The 17839-nt window shown below is 45.7% G+C and overlaps 1 protein-coding gene across 1 annotated transcript in view; it reads left to right on the plus strand.

The window, feature by feature from the left end:
* LAMA2 (laminin subunit alpha 2) overlaps positions 1-17839 on the plus strand; it is a 1492466-nt gene that overhangs the window by 1462418 nt on the left and 12209 nt on the right. The window contains 3 exon segments of the mRNA XM_029596813.1: positions 9736-9904; positions 9906-9926; positions 16761-16916. Of these exon segments, the coding sequence (XP_029452673.1) occupies positions 9736-9904; positions 9906-9926; positions 16761-16916 (346 nt within the window).

Raw genomic sequence — 17839 nt, forward strand, 5'->3', positions numbered from 1 at the left:
CCCCTTTTTTGTCGAAATGGCAACTGGTTTTCGTAAGTGCCCCGAGTTCCGAGGACTATGTCCATTACGAACCCTCATGACATCTGCGTCTTATGCTTGGGGCCTTCCCACGACGTCCAATGGTGCACCAGATGCACCCAAATGACTCCAAAAGCCGCCAGGCCCGCTTAAAAAAATGGAACACGTATTCAAATCTAAGCGCTCATCTCTGTCTACTCTGGCCAAGTGGGCACCGAGTTGGAAACCATCTTCTTCATCGACTCCATCCCTATCGTCTCAACACCATTGAGACACCGGTGACCGGCTGTAACTGGCATCTTTGCACTTAAAGGCATCGACATCTTCATCCTCTGTGCCGGAGAAGGACCGGACCGAGCATCGAGAAAAGCACTGTCATCGACACCGACGTGAGCCTTCTTCCGATGCTGGCACCGACAAATCTTCGACATTGGCAGCAACTGAGCCGCCATCCAAGAAGGCCTGGGGAGAGGAGCCCCATCTTCCTCTGGATGCAGGACACCGAGGCTTTCCCTCCTGCACCAGTGCTGGGAGCTGAGACTCCACAAATTCCTGTGGACCATCCGGCAATGCCTATTCAGCCTCCAACCCCGGCTGCTGTGTTGCCAACACCAGCTTTCTGGGAGGAATTGGACTGGATGGTCCAAGAGGCAGTGCTTCAGGCACTTCATGGATTCCAATCGCCACCAGCACTGACTCCCATGCCAACGCCTGATCCGGAGTCTACCATGCTGGCTTCACTACTCGAGCGATTGGATACCCTGATCAGTGCACGTCCATCGGTGCCCGTTCCTTCTGGACCAGCGGCGCCTCTGAATCCATCAATTCCGACACCAATCCTGATTCATAAGAACATAAGAACTTAAGAACATGCCATACTGGGTCAAACCAAGGGTCCATCAAGCCCAGCATCCTGTTTCCAACAGTGGCCAATCCAGGCCATAAGAACCTGGCAAGTACCCAAAAACTAAGTCTATTTAATGTTACAGTTGCTAGTAATAGCAGTGGCTATTTTCTAAGTTGCCGAAAGTGACAATCCACAATATCTATTTAATATCTACATGCTGCCTCTATGCCACCTCTTGACAGGACTAGGTATCATACATTACATATACGCTGACGACATTCAGCTAATCCTACCAGTAGAGGAAACAATTGAAAAAACACTAAACTTAGCAATGTTGTACCTAGATATAATAAAACAACTATTAAGCCAAATGGAACTGGTAATTAATATTGAAAAGACAGAATTCATACACCTTGAAAGAAAAACCACTGAATTAATACAGAATCCCATCAAACTTAAAAAGGATCAGATAGTGGAACTAAACGAAAAAGCCAGAAACCTAGGTGTAATAATTGACAATGAACTCAATCTTAAGCAACACATATCAGTGAAAGTTAGGGAAGGTTATGCCAAACGTATGGTGCTTAGAAGGCTAAAACCCCTATTAACCCAAGCAAACTTTAGAACCGTTCTTCAAGCACTTATATTCGCGAGCACAGACTATTGTAACACACTCTTCCTTGGATTACCATATACAACACTAAGACCACTACAAATCTTACAGAACTCTGCAGCCAGAATTCTAACTGGAAAAAACGTTAGAGATCACATCACTCACTCGCTGATTTACACTGGCTGCCAATTGAACAAAGGGTGCAATTTAAAACACTATGCACAATCCACAAACTAATCTATGAGGAAAATACTGACTGGCTAAACACTGCACTACGACTACATGTCCCCCAGAGAAATCTAAGATCAGCCAATAAAGCTCTGCTAACCATTCCCTCTGTAAAGACAGCAAAACTGACACAAGTAAGAGAGAGAGCACTATCCCTAGCTGGTCCAATATTATGGAACTCCCTACCACTCGAAATAAGGAAACTGGAAGAGTGGTCGAAGATATGGCAGCTGAGATTCAATGCCAAGAAGTGCAAAGTCATGCATATGGGGAGCGGAAATCCGAATGAACTGTATTCGATGGGGGGGGAAAGGCTGACGTGCACGGAGCAGGAGAGGGACCTTGGGGTGATAGTGTCTAATGATATGAAGTCTGCGAAACAATGCGACAAGGCGATAGCAAAAGCCAGAAGAATGCTGGGCTGCATAGAGAGAGGAATATCGAGTAAGAAAAGGGAAGTGATTATTCCCTTGTACAGGTCCTTGGTGAGGCCTCACCTGGAGTACTGTGTTCAGTTCTGGAGACCGTATCTACAAAAAGACAAAGACAAGATGGAAGCGGTACAGAGAAGGGCGACCAGGAAGGTGGAGGATCTTCATCGCATGACGTACGAGGAGAGATTGAAGAATCTAAATATGTACACCCTGGAGGAAAGGAGGAGCAGAGGTGATATGATACAGACTTTCAGATACTTGAAAGGTTTTAATGATCCAAAGGCAACGACAAACCTTTACCATAAGAAAAAAATCAGCAGAACCAGGGGTCACGATTTGAAGCTCCAGGGAGGAAGATTCAGAACCAATGTCAGGAAGTATTTCTTCACGGAGAGGGTGGTGGATGCCTGGAATGCCCTTCCGGAGGAAGTGGTGAAGACCAGAACTGTGAAGGACTTCAAAGGGGCGTGGGATAAACACTGTGGATCCATAAAGTCAAGAGGCCGCCAATGAAGAGTGGGTGACTCGCCTGAATGATGGCTACTGCCTGGAGACAATACCCTTAGTCAATAAACATACACATGGTTACTGTGACTCCAACATCACTCTAAGATTCAACAGCATGAGGAAATGTGGAAAAAAGGATTTGCACTCACAATGACGGGAGTAGCTGGCTTGTTACGGCGGTTACTACCCCAAACCAAATATCCAGATTACTACCTCCACCTTCCTCTATTCCTGATGCCTTTCAACTAGCTTGATCACTCCATTCTTATACTTCACTTTCAATGCATATCCAGCATAGTTCTCTGCTTCAACAGCAGGGGAAAAGAAAAACTGTTACTTCACACATCCAGCAGAGCTCTCTGCTTAAACGGCAGGGGAGAAGAAAAAAGGGTTCGCACTCACAAAGCGGAGAGTAGCTGGCTTGTTACGGCGGTTACTACCCCAAACCAAATGTACCTGATACTTCACTCTCGACGCATATCCAGCATGGCTCTCTACTTCAACGGCATCGGAGAAAGACTGATACATCACGAATTTCCAGCATAGCTCTCTGCTTCAACGGCAGGGGAAAAGAAAAACTGATACTTCACGCATATCCAGCATAACTTCAACGGCAGGGGAGAAGAAAAAAGGATTCACACTCACAAAGCGGGGAGTAGCTGGCTTGTCACGGCGGTTACTACCCCAAACCAAATGTGCCTGATACTTCACTTTCGATGCATATCCAGCATAGCTCTCTGCTTCAACAGCAGGGGAGAAGATAAACAACCAATAAGGGCTGTATAACATAATCTGGGTAAAAACAAATAAGCATGGGTGTAGCTTGCTTATTGCGGCGGTTACTACTCCTACTACCTCTAACTAATCAAGCTAGATATTTCACTTGGATGCAGCTCCTCCACCGCTCTCTACATTAATGGCGGGGGTGGAAGGGAATTAGAACCAAGAGCTAAGAGAAACAGATAAGTATGGGAGAAGAAATGAGGGAAGCTTGCTGGGCAGACTGGATGGGCCATTTGGTCTTCTTCTGCCGTCATTTCTATGTTTCTATGTTTCTATGTTTCTATAAGATTAATGAAAGATCTAAAACTCTTTTTAAAAAGTTTAAAAACATGGCTCTTCAAAAAAGCTTTTCACAATGAGAGTGGGGAGTAAGGAATACTAGCGGACAAGAAAGAGAACTCCGGCACACTGTTAAAAGTCAACAAATAGCAGTTATCCCTCCTTTATTATTTTTTCTCATACCTAAAGATTAATTTAAGAGTACAGTATTCTCATATATGGATATCATATTATTCATATAAATGGAATTTCCATTCCACAATCCAAATAGCGTATATTATTTGAATCATGTAACCGAAACTTTATTGGCACCTACTAGCTAATTTATAATCCTAACCAGACTTATTTATGTGCCTATCTGTAAACCGTTGTGATGGTATACTACTAAACGACGGTATAGAAAAGTTTTTAAATAAATAGGAGGTAATGGACTTCTCCTCCAAGAACTTATTCAATCCTTTTTTAAACACAGCTATACTAACTGCACTAACCACATCCTCTGGCAACAAATTCCAGAGTTTAATTGTGCGTTGAGTGAAAAAGAACTTTCTCCGATTAGTTTTAAATGTGCCCCATGCTAACCTCATGGAGTGCCCCTTAGTCTTTCTATTATCTGAAAGAGTAAATAACCGATTCACATCTACCCATTCTAGACCTCTCGTGATTTTAAACACCTCTATCATATCCCCCCTCAGCCGTCTCTTCTCCAAGCTGAAAAGTCCTAACCTCTTTAGTCTTTCCTCATAGGGGAGCTGTTCCATTCCCCATATCATTTTGGTCACCCTTCTTTGTACCTTTTCCATCACAACTATATCTTGCCTTCGGATAAGGAAGAGCTTCCACTGATGCCGGAGACTATTCCAGGACCACTGGGTCTACTTCCACCCCGACAACCATCGAAAACACCGATATCATCAGTGCCACCGCCATCCTCGGTGCCACCTCCTCCTCTCTCGGCGCCTCCATCCTTCCCATCAGTGCCACCTCCAGATCCGGCTGGTTTTGGACCTTTGCCTCCATCTGAAGGTCCACAGGGTGGAGGAGATCCACCATATGATCCTTGGGGTGATGATTCCTCTGACTCCGAGGAACTTCTGTCAGAGCCTTCACCCCCAGAAGAACGCCATCACTCCCCTCCAGAAGACCTCACGTTTGCCAACTTTATAAAAGAGATGTCTGAAACCATCCCTTTTAAACTGCAAATGGAGGAGGGTGCCAGGCATAAAATGCTGGAGGTGCTTCAGTTTGTGAATGCCCCTAAGGAGGTGATGGCAATTCCAGTCCACCAAGTTCTTCTCGACTTGTTACATCATACCTGGGAACACCCTGGCACAGTTCCACCAGTAAACAGGAAACGGACGCCATGTACCTGGTTCAGTCAGCTCCAGGATTTCAAAAAAGCCAGCTACCCCACCACTCTGTGGTGGTTGAGTCCGCTCAGAAAAGACTAAAAGATCCTGGCCTCATTCTTCTGCCCCTCCTGGCAAAGAGCAAAAGTCCTCGGACACCTTCGGCCAAAGAGTGTTCCAGGGATCTATGCTTATGGCACGTATAGCAGCCTACCAGCTATACATTTATTTATTTATTTTTAAATTTTATATACTGACATTCCTGTATAAAATACAAATCACACCGGTTTACAATAAAAACATAACTTCGCCTGTGAGCGTTACATAGAACAATCAACAAATTATATTAAAAAGCATACATTACCTTTGTCAAAAATGTAAAACAATTATAAAGTAGAAATTGTTAAGGGAATAAAGATAACAAGGGGAATATTTAAAACTAGGTGATGCATTCATGATGCAATACTCGAGGAATCTCTGGAAACAAGTCCAAGACTTTTTCGAGACCCTGCCAGAAGAATTCCAGGAGGGACTCACTACCATCCTCCAAAAAGGGCTTGATGCTAGAAAGCACGAGGTCAGGGCAGCGTATGACATCTTTGAGACTGCCTCCAGAGTCTCAGTGGCGGAAATAAGCGCCAGACGCTGGGCATGGCTCAAATCTTCTGACCTATGCCAGGAAGTCCAGGACAGGTTGGCAGATCTTCCATGCACAGGGGACAATCTGGTGAGAAAATTCAAGAGGTAGTGGCACAGCTCGAAGATCACCATGAGTCCTTGCACCAGCTGTCCACTGTTCCCTTGGACTTCTCATCTACCGCCAAGAGGCCATTTAGATGGGAACCTAGGAGGCTATCCTATAAACCACGTAGGTATTACCCTCCTCCATCCTGTGCCCGACCGTTTAGACCCTCTCAAAGAGAACAGCCTTGGCAACACAGGACCCCAAAAGCCCAACCAGCTCCATAGACTGGTCCAGCATTGGGGTTTTGACTCCCTTCTAGACAGCAGCAGTCAATCCCCGCCTCCAACAACTTTTCCTGTGGGAGGCCACCTGTGCCACTTTGCCAACACACGGCCCACAATCACCACCGACCAATGGGTCCTTTCTGTGGTTGCCCATGGTTACCATCTAAACTTCCTTACATTACCACCGGACTCTCCACCACATCCGGCGTGGAGTCTAACAGACCATATTCCACTTCTCAAGGCAGAACTCTCGATCCTCCTGCGCTCCGATGGTGTGGAACCGGTTCCTCGACTGCAGCGAGGAAAAGGGTTCTACTCTCGGTATTTTCTAATCCCAAAAAAGTCAGGCGGCATACGTCCTATACTGGACCTCTGTGCCCTAAACAAACACCTCTGCAAGGAAAAATTCAGGATGGTTACCTTGGGCACCAAGCTCCCTCTCCTACAAAAGAGAGATTGGCTCTGCTCTCTAGATCTTCAAAAGGCATATTCCCACATAGCCATATACCCTCCTCAGCAAAAATATCTCAGATTCATAGTAGGTCACAGGTATTTCCAATACCAAGTGCTGCCGTTCAGCTTAGCATCCGCACCCCGGGTATTCACGAAATGACTGGCAGTAGTAACAGCTTATCTCAGGCAGCACAGTATCCACGTCTGTCTGTATCTAGACGATTGGCTGCTCAGAGGTCCATCCAAGGAGGTAGTGCTTCAATTCCTCCATATTACCATAAGCCTACTACAATACTTTGGGTTTCTCCTAAACTATCTCAAGTCACATCTGACTCAGTAACGCACCTTCTTGTTTATCAGAGCAGATCTCAAAACCATTCAAGCCAAGGCGTTCCTCCCGAAGGACCGAGTACGCATACTGTCAACCTTAGCCAAAGCAATACAGACTTCCCGCACTACTACAGCTCGTCACCGGCTAACCTTGCTAGGACACATGGCTTCTACTGTTCACGTTACCCCAATGGCTCGGCTAGCCATGAGAGTAACACAATGGACTTTATAAAGTCCTAATGGTCCCAATCACATCAGCTTATTGTAGCGAACACGATTTTCCACCAGTGGGGCTGCCCGCACATAGACCTCTTTGCGTCAATTCACAACTGCAAAGTGGACCACATCTACTCTCTACACCGCAGCCGCAAGACACCTCCAAGGGATGCCCTTGCCCACTCGCGGACAACGGGTCTTCTATACGCATACCCTCCGATTCCCCTCATCAGCAAGACTCCATGAAGTTATGACAAGACCAAGGCACAATGATTCTCATAGCCCCATACTAGCCGCGGCAGGGTTGGTTTCCCATCCTATGCGACTTCTCAGTCCAGCAATTAATTCGCCTGGGCACAGATCCAATTCTAATAATGCAGAACAATGGACTGTTGCATCATCCAAACCTCCACTCCCTGTCGCTAACGGCATGGATGTTGAAAGGTTGATTCTGCAAAGTTGACCTTTCTAATGATGTGTCCCAGGTCCTCGTAGCTTCACGGAAGCCTTCTACTAGGAAATCTTATCGTTCCAGGTGGAAAAGATTCTCCTTGTGGTGCATGACAAAGGAAATAGATCCCTTTTCCTTCCCCACAACAAAGTTCCTGGACTACCTCTGGCAACTCTCGGAGTCTGTCCTTCAAACTTCCTCCATCCGAGTGCATCTAAGTGCCATTGCTGCTTACCACAAAGGTGTAGGAGATGCCCCGATTTCAGCACAAGCCCTGGTAGGGCGCTTTATGAGAGGCTTACTCCAGCTGAAGCCTCCACTGCATTCCCCAACTGCAGCATGGGACCTCAATGTTGTGTTAGCACGGCTCATGCAACCTCCATTCGAGCCCTACACACCTGCGAGCTCAGACATCTCACTTGGAAGGTGATCTTTCTAGTGGCTGTAACATCGGCTCGCAGAGTCAGTGAGCTACAGGCACTGGTAGCATACCCACCTTATACCAAATTTCTCCACGATTGTGTGGTACTCCGTACTCATCCTAAATTTCTGCCGAAGGTAGTTTCTGATTCCACATGAACCAGTCAATAATACTTCCTACCTTTTTTCCAAAGCCTCACTCACACCCAGGTGAGCGGGCACTGCATTCCTTGGACTGTAAACGTGCACTCACTTTTTATTTGGACCGCACTGCAGCCCATAGGAAGTCCACCCAACTATTTGTCTCCTTTGATAAAACCAAACTAGGAGTTCCAGTGGGCAAGCAGACCCTGTCCACCTGGCTGGTGGACTGTATTACCTTCTGCTACCAACAAGCAGGCCTTCCGTCACAGGGACGCGTGAAAGTGCATTCAGTCAGAGCCATGGCAACGTCAGTAGCGCACCTCCATTCAGTACCTATTGCTGACATCTGTAGAGCTACCACATGGAACTCTCTCCACACCTTCGCAGCTCATTGTCTTGACAAGGCTGGCAGGCAAGATTCTGTCTTTGGCCAGTCGGTCCTACGTAATCTGTTTCCAGTTTAATAACCCGACTTCCTATCTGCGACCCACTGTGAAATTCAGGTTGCCCTCATACCCAACAGCACCCCTGTTGTTGCACCTGTTGCATGTAGTCTGGTGCTTTTGGTTCACTCTATTTGGGCATCCTGTAGCTCGCTATTCACCCATATGTGAGGACTACCATCCTGCTTGTCCTGGGAGAAAGCAGAATTGCTTACATGTAACAGGTGTTCTCCCAGGACAGCAGGATGTTAGTCCTCACGAAACCCGCCCACCACCCCGCGGAGTTGCATTCACTTACGTTTTATTATTTTATTTTTCACTCATACGTTTTGCTACAAATGAGACCGAAGGGGGACCCCTGCTGGATGCAGGGTTGGGGGCATGCTGAGCATGCTCAGTATGCCAAAGTTCTAGAAACTTTGACAAAAGTGTTCTGGGATAGGGCTCCATCTGATGATGTTACCCATATGTGAGGACTAACATCCTGCTGTCCTGGAAGAACACCTATTACAGGTAAGCAACTCTGCTTTATTAAGATACCAAGTGGGTTAGGGTGGTGAGTGGAATGAGGAAGGGAGGTAAAGGGAGGTCCAGGAATTTATATTCTGCAGAACCAGGGAGGGGAGAGGATGGCACTGGCCAGGCATACTTTTATTTTAAATTTTCAGTTGGAGGAGTTTGGGGAGGGGGGTGCTTCAGCAAGCTGGGCAGATTGTTCGAATTTCAACTGGGGGGGGGGGGTCCGGTAATTGGGCCTCCGACCTATATGAGACTTTTTTGTTAAACCTCTGCCACTTAGCCAGCTATAATCTTTTGTATATAGCCAGTTAAAATGAAAGTTATCCGGCCACACATGGCCAGATAACTTTAGAGCTGGATAGAAATGAAAATCAGCTAAATTCATTGGATAATTTAGACCTGCCCAGAATGCCTCTTTTGATCTGACTAAAAATCTAGTGAGATAAGTAGCTCAATATTTAAAAAGGCACCATTTAGCTGGAAAACTTGTGAGTTACCTGGCTAAAGTCCTTTGAATATTGATCCCTTGATGTTAACATGGTACTAAGCGGCAGCCTAGTTCTTGATTTCTGCTGTTTAATAAGGTAGATGCTTATAACATATCTAACCCAAGACAAGGGTCTAGCCTGAGATCAGTATTAATTGTGAGATTATCCAAGAAAAAAAACAATTTTCCTTGTATTAAATTTTATATCCCTTTTTAATTTTTTTGTTGTGGTTTTTATTTTGCAGTCTTACTATTGAATTTGAAGTTCGAACAGAAGCAGAGTCAGGCTTGCTTTTCTACATGGCCCGAGTCAACCATGCTGACTTTGCCACTGTTCAGCTGAAGGAGGGGGTGGCTCACTTCAGATACGACTTGGGACATGGGGACACCAGCACGGTGGTTCCCAGGAAGATCCAATGATGGCCAGTGGCACCAGGTAAAGACCAATAAAAGCCTGCAGGATCCTCACAAGCTTACAGACTTTGCACATTTAAAGACAACTTTAGAAGCATGGTAAAAATAAGTAGCGTAGAGCCTCTTAGAAAGCAGTGGATATACAGCATAATGTTTCCAGTACTTCAAACGTCCAGTGCTTGCTAAATAATGAGGACCATGGGAGTTGTCAGAGGTAGACAAGTGCAAGGCAGTATTCATTCTCATTAGAAGAGCTGGTAGCTCTGAAGGATGCCCTTGCTGAACTCCTGCATAATTAAGAGGTTTGTTGAACATTTAAAATGGACTAAACCGGATTTTACTTGCCCCATGGTGAGAAGAGTGTGTTTCGCTGATACCCTGAAGTACTGATTATTGACATGCTTGTCAAAGACTGGGAAGCAGTCTTTGGCTGTGGCTGAAGACAGGCGATGCTTTTGAATGTAAAATACTGTCAATCACAGTACATGAGGCGTATCAGGGCTGGCAAGCAGCTGTTGAAGCAGAGCTGGGGAGGTAAGTGGCCCAAGTCACAATGCACTCATTAATGGGGCAGAGCAGTAGGGGATAGGGGGTAAGGAAAGAGCAATCAGAGTATGACGGCCTGCTAGGGATGTGCACAACACGTGGAGGTAAAACTTCAATGAGGTAGATTTTTCAGCCCACTTTCAAAGTTTATAGAGAAATTAGGTTTTTCTACATATCTTGTAAAACAAGCAACAGTAAATGGTACTATAGTAATTGCACAATGTCAACAGATGAAAAGCCAAGGATATGCAAATATCAAAATAATATACAAATATGAAAAAACATTTATTGCAATTTTATATTTATACTAAGTACCATTGCAATTAAATAATCAGTATCACACATTTATTAAACACAGTCGTTTCAAAAATAAATTACTATCACCAAATTTTACAAATTCCAAACACAAAAAAAATCACAAAGACCCATACCAAAAAAAAAAATGCAAAAAAGCACAAAACCAATCACAAAATAACTAATAAGACATAACACAAATATAAAATATATCAAGAAAGACAAACCACAGATAATGTTCATCACAAATAAAGAACACAAAATATCAATTGCAGTGCACTCAGTATGTTACAAATATAAACAAAAATATTTTGTGTCCAAAAAGAAAATCCCCTATGAGGATAAGGCTGAATAGGTTAGGGCTGTTCAGCTTGGAGAGAGATGGCTGAGGGGGGATATGAATAGAGGTCTTGAAGAGTAAGATGTGACTCAGTTATTAACACTTTCGAATAATAGAAGGACTAGGAGGCATGAAGTAGCAAGTAACACATTTTAAGACTAATCGGAGAAATTCTTTTTCACTCAACGCACAATAAAGCTCTGGAATTTGTTGCCAGAGGATGTGGTTAGTGCAGTTGGTGTGGCTGGGTTCAAGAGGGGTTTGGATAAGTTCTTGGAGGAAAGTCCATTAATGACTATTAATCAATTTTACGTAGGGAATAGCCACTGCTATTAATTGCATCAGTAGCATGGGATCTTCTTAGTGTTTTGGTAATTGCCAGGTTCTTGTGGCCTGGTTTGGCCTCTGTTGGAAACAGGATGCTGGGCTTGATGGACCCGTGGTCTGACCCAGCATGGCAGTTTTCTTATGTTCTTATGTCTTTTCACGTAGATAAGCAGCTGAATTAGCCCTGCTGTCTGGGACGTCCTCCTGTCCTGTAGGTGGCAGAGCTCTCAAAGTAAAGTTCTAAGTGTGTGTGCCTGCTTGGCACCTTCCCCTCCCCTCTGCAGAGTTTCCTCAGTCCGTTTTTTCTTCCGCGAGCCTGACAACACACGGAGCTCTCGGTCTCCTCGAGCTTTTTTCTGTGAGAAATGTTTGATTCTAAAAAGAAGTTTTCTGAAGGCTAAAACCCTTCTCAGTAGTTAGGCTTAACTACTTTTCAAAAAATTCATCGAAGTTAGAGTTTTCTTCACAATGCCTCATCCCAGGCTTTAAATTTTGTAATTGTGGGAAAATCATGTCTATCACAGACAGACATGTATTCTGCTATATATGTACTGGGGCCCCAGCAGTGAACAAAGTACTTGTGCTGACTGTGGACGGATGTCCCCCAGAGCACAACCATCACAAGGCAGCTAAATTGAAGAATTGAGAAAACAGGCGGTAGGATCTTATGCCCCCTCGAAGGAGTCTGACAAAATCCTCCCCAGGCCCACAGCGTGCGCCAAAGGAGTTGGCGCGACAGCGAGCAGATTGTCGATGGGATATTCGGCGTCGACTGCGCCAGTCAAAAAGATAACTACCGGAGCTGCGACGCACACAGGGCATCAATCAAGTGCGTCGACTGGAGCAAGTGCGTCAATCGCAATTGGCTCATCGACGCAACCACATTGACACTCTGACACCCAGCACATCGATGCATCGATGCACTTGGTTCATCAAAGTCAAGCCATGCTTCAGGCCTCGAAGCTATGGCCACTCTACATCGATGCATCGACGCATAATGGAGGCCAGCGAACCACAAAAAGCATAAAGACTTGACTCCATCAACTTATGAGAGTCTGAGACACCCAAAAAAACATGTCTCAGGACATAAGAAAAGAAGAGAACCTTCTCCACTACTTATAGTGGATGATGTATCCGGATTCATCTCCTCCCTGGTTCTTCTTCACCATACTCGGTCATATGGCGTCATCGATATATGTAGTCCCACACACACGATTGCACATGAGACATCTTCAGTGGGGCTTAAAAACCCAATGGAAACAATTCTCTGACCACCTCCTCAACTCCAATTTCAGTGACAAACAACATGAAACAGGATTTGGATTGATGGCTACATTCAGACAGCCTTCACCATAGGGGCTCCTCTATGACCTCCGGTTCATCAAATCATACTCACCACAGATGCCTCTCCGAAGGGCTGGGGAGCTCATCTAACCTGCCTTCAAACTCAAGGCCTCTGGAACGCCTGGGAGGAAAACACAACAAATAAACCTGTTAGAGCTACGAGCGATCCGGAATGCTCTTCCAGGCCTTCCGTCTACAACTACACGGAAAAACAGTAATGACCCACACAGACAACCAAGTAGCAATGTTCATATAAACAAGGAAGGAGGGTCCGGTTCTTGGACACTCTGCAAAGAGGCGGTTGTCCATCTTGGAGTGGGCGACAACCACTCCATTACACTTCAAGCAACATTCTTACCCGGGCACATGACAACACCAGGGGGGACACAAACTCAGCAGAATCTTCATCCGCAACGAATGGGAACTTCAAAGCAGTGTAGCACTAAAGATCTTCCGCACCTGGGGGGTGGCCACAAGTTCAACTTATTTGCCACAGAACACAATCGCAGAGTTCCAAATTTTTTGTTCAATTTATCCCAGCCACGAGAGGTTAACACAAAGACACATTCCTCTTGGACTGGTCTCACAAAACCTCCTGTATGCATTCCCTCCAACTATCCCTTGATTTCACGCCCAAGTACAGAAATGACATCACATACAAAGCGAATCTCATTCTAATAGCTCCAGCATGGCCCAGACAGCCATGGTACGCATACCTCATCCGGCTATCAGTAGAACGTCCAATGCCACTGGGACACAACCCTCGTCTGCTCACACAGGACGGGGGAACACTTCTATATCTGCTCCACTCCTCTCTGAACTCAAGCGTGGAGGTTGAAAGGCTGCTATTCAAACGCCTAAACCTCTTGCCTCAATTGGAAGATATTCTACTTTTCCCTCTAGAAAACCTTTGACCAGACAGAAACTACAGAAGAAGAAGAAAGGTGGTTCAACCTATGCCTCCCATGGTGCTCCGACTCGGACATTGACCCATTCACCTGCCCAGCGGAGACATTACTGTCTTCTCTTCATACACTTTCCCAAAAAGGTCTGCCTACTGCTTCCCTCAGAGTCCACCTCAGTGCCATAGCTGCCTTTCACTCACTACACAACGATGCGCCAATTTCTACCCATCCGCTCATCTCCAGATTCATGAAAGGGGTATTGCGGCTACGCCCACCGGTATGCAAACTACCTGTTCTGTGGGACTTGAACCTTGTTCTGGAACAGCTAATGCTGCCTCCATTTGAACCTCTTGACACCTGTCACCCCAGGTACCTGGCATGGAAGGTCCTTTTTCTAGTAGCACTCACTTCGGCTCAAAGAATCAGCGAACTACAAGCTCTAGGCCACTACTCCCAGTACCTGGTTTCGTCTTTCTACCTTAATCAATCCATAACTCTACTAACCTTTCATCCTCGTCCTCATACTGATGAGGCTCAACGCAGACTACATACCTTAGACCTTTGGGTCGGCACTAATTTCTGAAAGTAAAATGTGCGGCTTGGCTGCACATTTTACTTTCTGTATCCCGCGCGCATACCTAATAGGGCCATCAACATGCATTTACATCTGCATGTTGAGGGAGCTATTAGGTGCCGCGGGTTGGACGCGCATTTTCCTCCCCTTACTGAATAAGGGGTAAGGGAAAACATGCGTCCAATAGCAGGCTAACAGTGCGCTCCGTCGGAGTGCACTGTAATGTATCGGCCTTTGAGGCAGGGTAGTGACTGAGTTATATACAGATAGGCCCCGAGATTTCTAGTGATTCCCCTGAGATCCTGCAACTGATGCAAATTCCCTAAGTCTCAAGGTGAAATCCTGAGAGTTCCCAGGTATGCATATTCATTATGGATATCCTGAAAACTTGTCTTCTTTATGGCTCTCGAGGAATGGATTTGATCACCCCTTTGGTATGGTTTACACCAGACCTTCTCCCTCTACCCCCAAAATTGTCAAAAATAGCATTTAGTGCATTTAAATTTAAAATACTAAGTATGAAATATCCCTAACAGAGGCAGACTACTACCATTTATGACATCTAACATGGAAAATTTTCTCTTCTCTCTTTGCTCTCTAGCCTACCTAAATTTTCTCTCTGGCTATCCCTTAACACCTCAGCCTTCCATCTTCCTCTGTGACTCTCTCCTCTTCCTTTGGTTATCCAGCCCCCACCTCACTTTCTTCAGCCCTCATTTCTTTTCTTTTGCTTTCTCCTTTTTCTTCAGCACTTACATCTTTCTTGATAGAGATGGTAGCAGCAGAAGGAACAAAAAAGATGGTGTGGAGAATGGCAGATCTCAGAGAGTAATGGAAGAGTAGCCTAGTGGTTAGAGCAGTGGGGCTACAAGAAAAGGAAACCCAGGCTTCAAATCCTCCTGATATACTTTGTGGCTTTGGGCAAATCACTTCCCCCTCTATTATCTAAGATGCCAACTTAGAGCCCTGTTTATTAAGCTTTATTCCCATACAGGCAGATGCAATACAGTGCACTCACTGGGCCGGATTTTAAGAGGTACGGGCGTACATTTGTACACACAACCCGGCGCATACAAATGTACGCATGATTTTATACCATGCGCGCGCAGCCGCACGCATGTTATAAAATCAGGGGTCAGTGCGCGCAAGGGGTGCACACTTGTGCACCTTGCGCGCGCCAAGCCCTAGGGGAGCCCTGATGACTTTCCCCGTTCCCTCCACCCCCCCCTCACCTTCCCCTCCCTTCCCCCACCTAACCTGCCCCTCAGCCCTATCTAAAACCCCCCCTCACCTTTGTTTAATGTTGCGCCTGCCTCTGGGCAGGAGTAGGTTGCGCGCACCGGCCAAGTGCCAGCGCGCGATCCCCCAGCACGGCTGCTGTAACAGAGGCCTCGGTCCCACCCCTCCCCCACCCTGCCCCTTTCACAAAGCCCCGGAACATACGCATGTCCCGGGGCTTGCGTGCATTGCCGGGCCTATGCAAAATAGGCTCGGCGCTCACAGGAGCGGTTACGCGCGTAAATCCTGAGGATTTACATGCGTAACCCTTTGAAAATCTGGCCCACTGAGCGCACAACTTTACTGGCTCATGGATACGCGTTCTGGATGCGTGTCCAAAACCCCTCATGCAATAAAGGGATTAGCATGTCCAAAACGCACGTCCAAACAAGTGTGAGGCTTATAACGCTCATCACATGTAAATTCATGTTGATGAGGCTATTAACTATTACCCCCGATGCAAAAAAAAAAAAAAAAAATGTGCACCCAATGCTCACATTTTTACTCTCAAAAATTAATGTCTGCCCTGCAGCAGGCGTAAATTCTTCAGGAGCCCCAAACGTTTACAGAAAAGCTGAAAATACTGCTTTTCTGTGGTTCCTCCAATTTAATTCTTGGCTGTGCACAGGTTAGGAAAAGGGACGCTCGTAAAATTGAGGCACAAAATAGACAAAACATAGAGGTGCAAAATTCGCCTAGCGCCTCCCTTCTACTGCGGCAGCCCATTTAAATATTAAATCAGGCGTCCGGAAGAGGTGGATCGGTACGCGTTAAGATAGCAGGCGGGTCAATCATGAGCTTGCCGATATTGCATCCACCTGATAGACACAAAATGGAAGAAAAGCCTTAGTAAATCACTGTAAGCCCTCTGGGAAAAGGGAAATACCTGCAGTATCTGAATATAATCCACTTTGAAGTAGCTGACCAGCCACAAAAGGTGGAATATAAACAATAAAAAAAAACAAAACAACATTACATTTGTGAGGTGTAGTAGGAAAATTAGTGGCACCTTGTCTTTGAAAACTGGTGCAAGATCTGTGGGAAGAAAATACTTGCAGACTTTGCCCCGGGGCAGGCAGTTTGAAAATTGCCTCCTTACTTCAAGCTTTCTAACAGAAGGGGGAAAGGTGTAAACGTCCGAACTCCCACCCATTTAGAAGACAAATTTTATTTCCAGTTTTGTTATCTGAATGCTATGAAATACTGTTTACCTAAGCGGTCTTGTCTTTTTTTTTCCCCCCATCCTAGATAAAGATATTCAGAGCCAAGCAAAGAGGAATTCTGTTTGTAGATGGGTTTTCTAACAGCACCACCAGCCCCAAGAAAGCCGATATTCTGGATGTGGTAGGAATGCTGTACGTCGGAGGACTGCCTGTTAATTATACAACTCGAAGGATTGGTCCGGTAAGGCAAACATTACATCCTACACTTTCCAATTATCTCTTTTCTGCTATGGATAATGTCAGCAGCATCCCTTTCAAATTATTAAAAAAAAAAAAAAAAAAGACTGCTTTTATGAATCAGATTTCAGAATAATTTTTTTTTTTTTGGTTGCCTGATTTTATTGGCATAGGAACTTTGGAGCAATTCAGTTGTACTTTCATGATTAGCTCTAACCGCTGGAATCCTTCATCTCTTCTCGGTCGCTGGAATCCTTCATCTCTTCTCGGTATACCCTCTCCTTCCTTTTGGTGCCACAGAAATCCAAAGCATATCTCCCAACATTTGAAAGCTCCTGAGGAGAAGATTTTGTGCATGAAGGAACTTTTAGGGAGGGAGATTGAGAAAACTATGACATTTCAAACCCTAGGTGAAAGTTGACATCATATGGAAGGCAATTTTCAAAAGTCATTTCCCCCCGGGTAAATTGATAATTGTCCACCCTCTCCACAGGTAAAAGCGTGCATGGAGCTCAACAATGCATGTCCTTTTACCCACGGGAAAGTATGCGGGCTTGAAGGTGCGGTTAGGTGGAGGAGGTAACAATGCGCATAGTTCTGCGTTTTCAAAACTACACACATTGGACCTTATTTTCCAAGGCTATCGCACGCCTGCGCTACCTACATCGGGTCGGAGTCGGCCCCGGAAGAGGAGGAGTCGGGGCGTCACCGGGGCCGACTCTGCGACGACGGCGCGGACAGCGAAAAGGTAAGGAGCCTTTTCGCTGCCTATTTCGCGCCCAATAAATACACCTTCTATGGTGGAGTTGTTGGGCGCGATGCCGGCAGCGATCGCACCGCGGAGGTTCGATCGCTGCCGGCTAGTGCAGAACCACCCCCCCGTTTCGGCCCCCCGCCCCTCATTACCGCATTTTTCTAAAGTATCGC

This window comes from Rhinatrema bivittatum, chromosome 3 (genome assembly GCF_901001135.1).
Source record: "Rhinatrema bivittatum chromosome 3, aRhiBiv1.1, whole genome shotgun sequence".
Classification (NCBI taxonomy): domain Eukaryota; kingdom Metazoa; phylum Chordata; class Amphibia; order Gymnophiona; family Rhinatrematidae; genus Rhinatrema; species Rhinatrema bivittatum.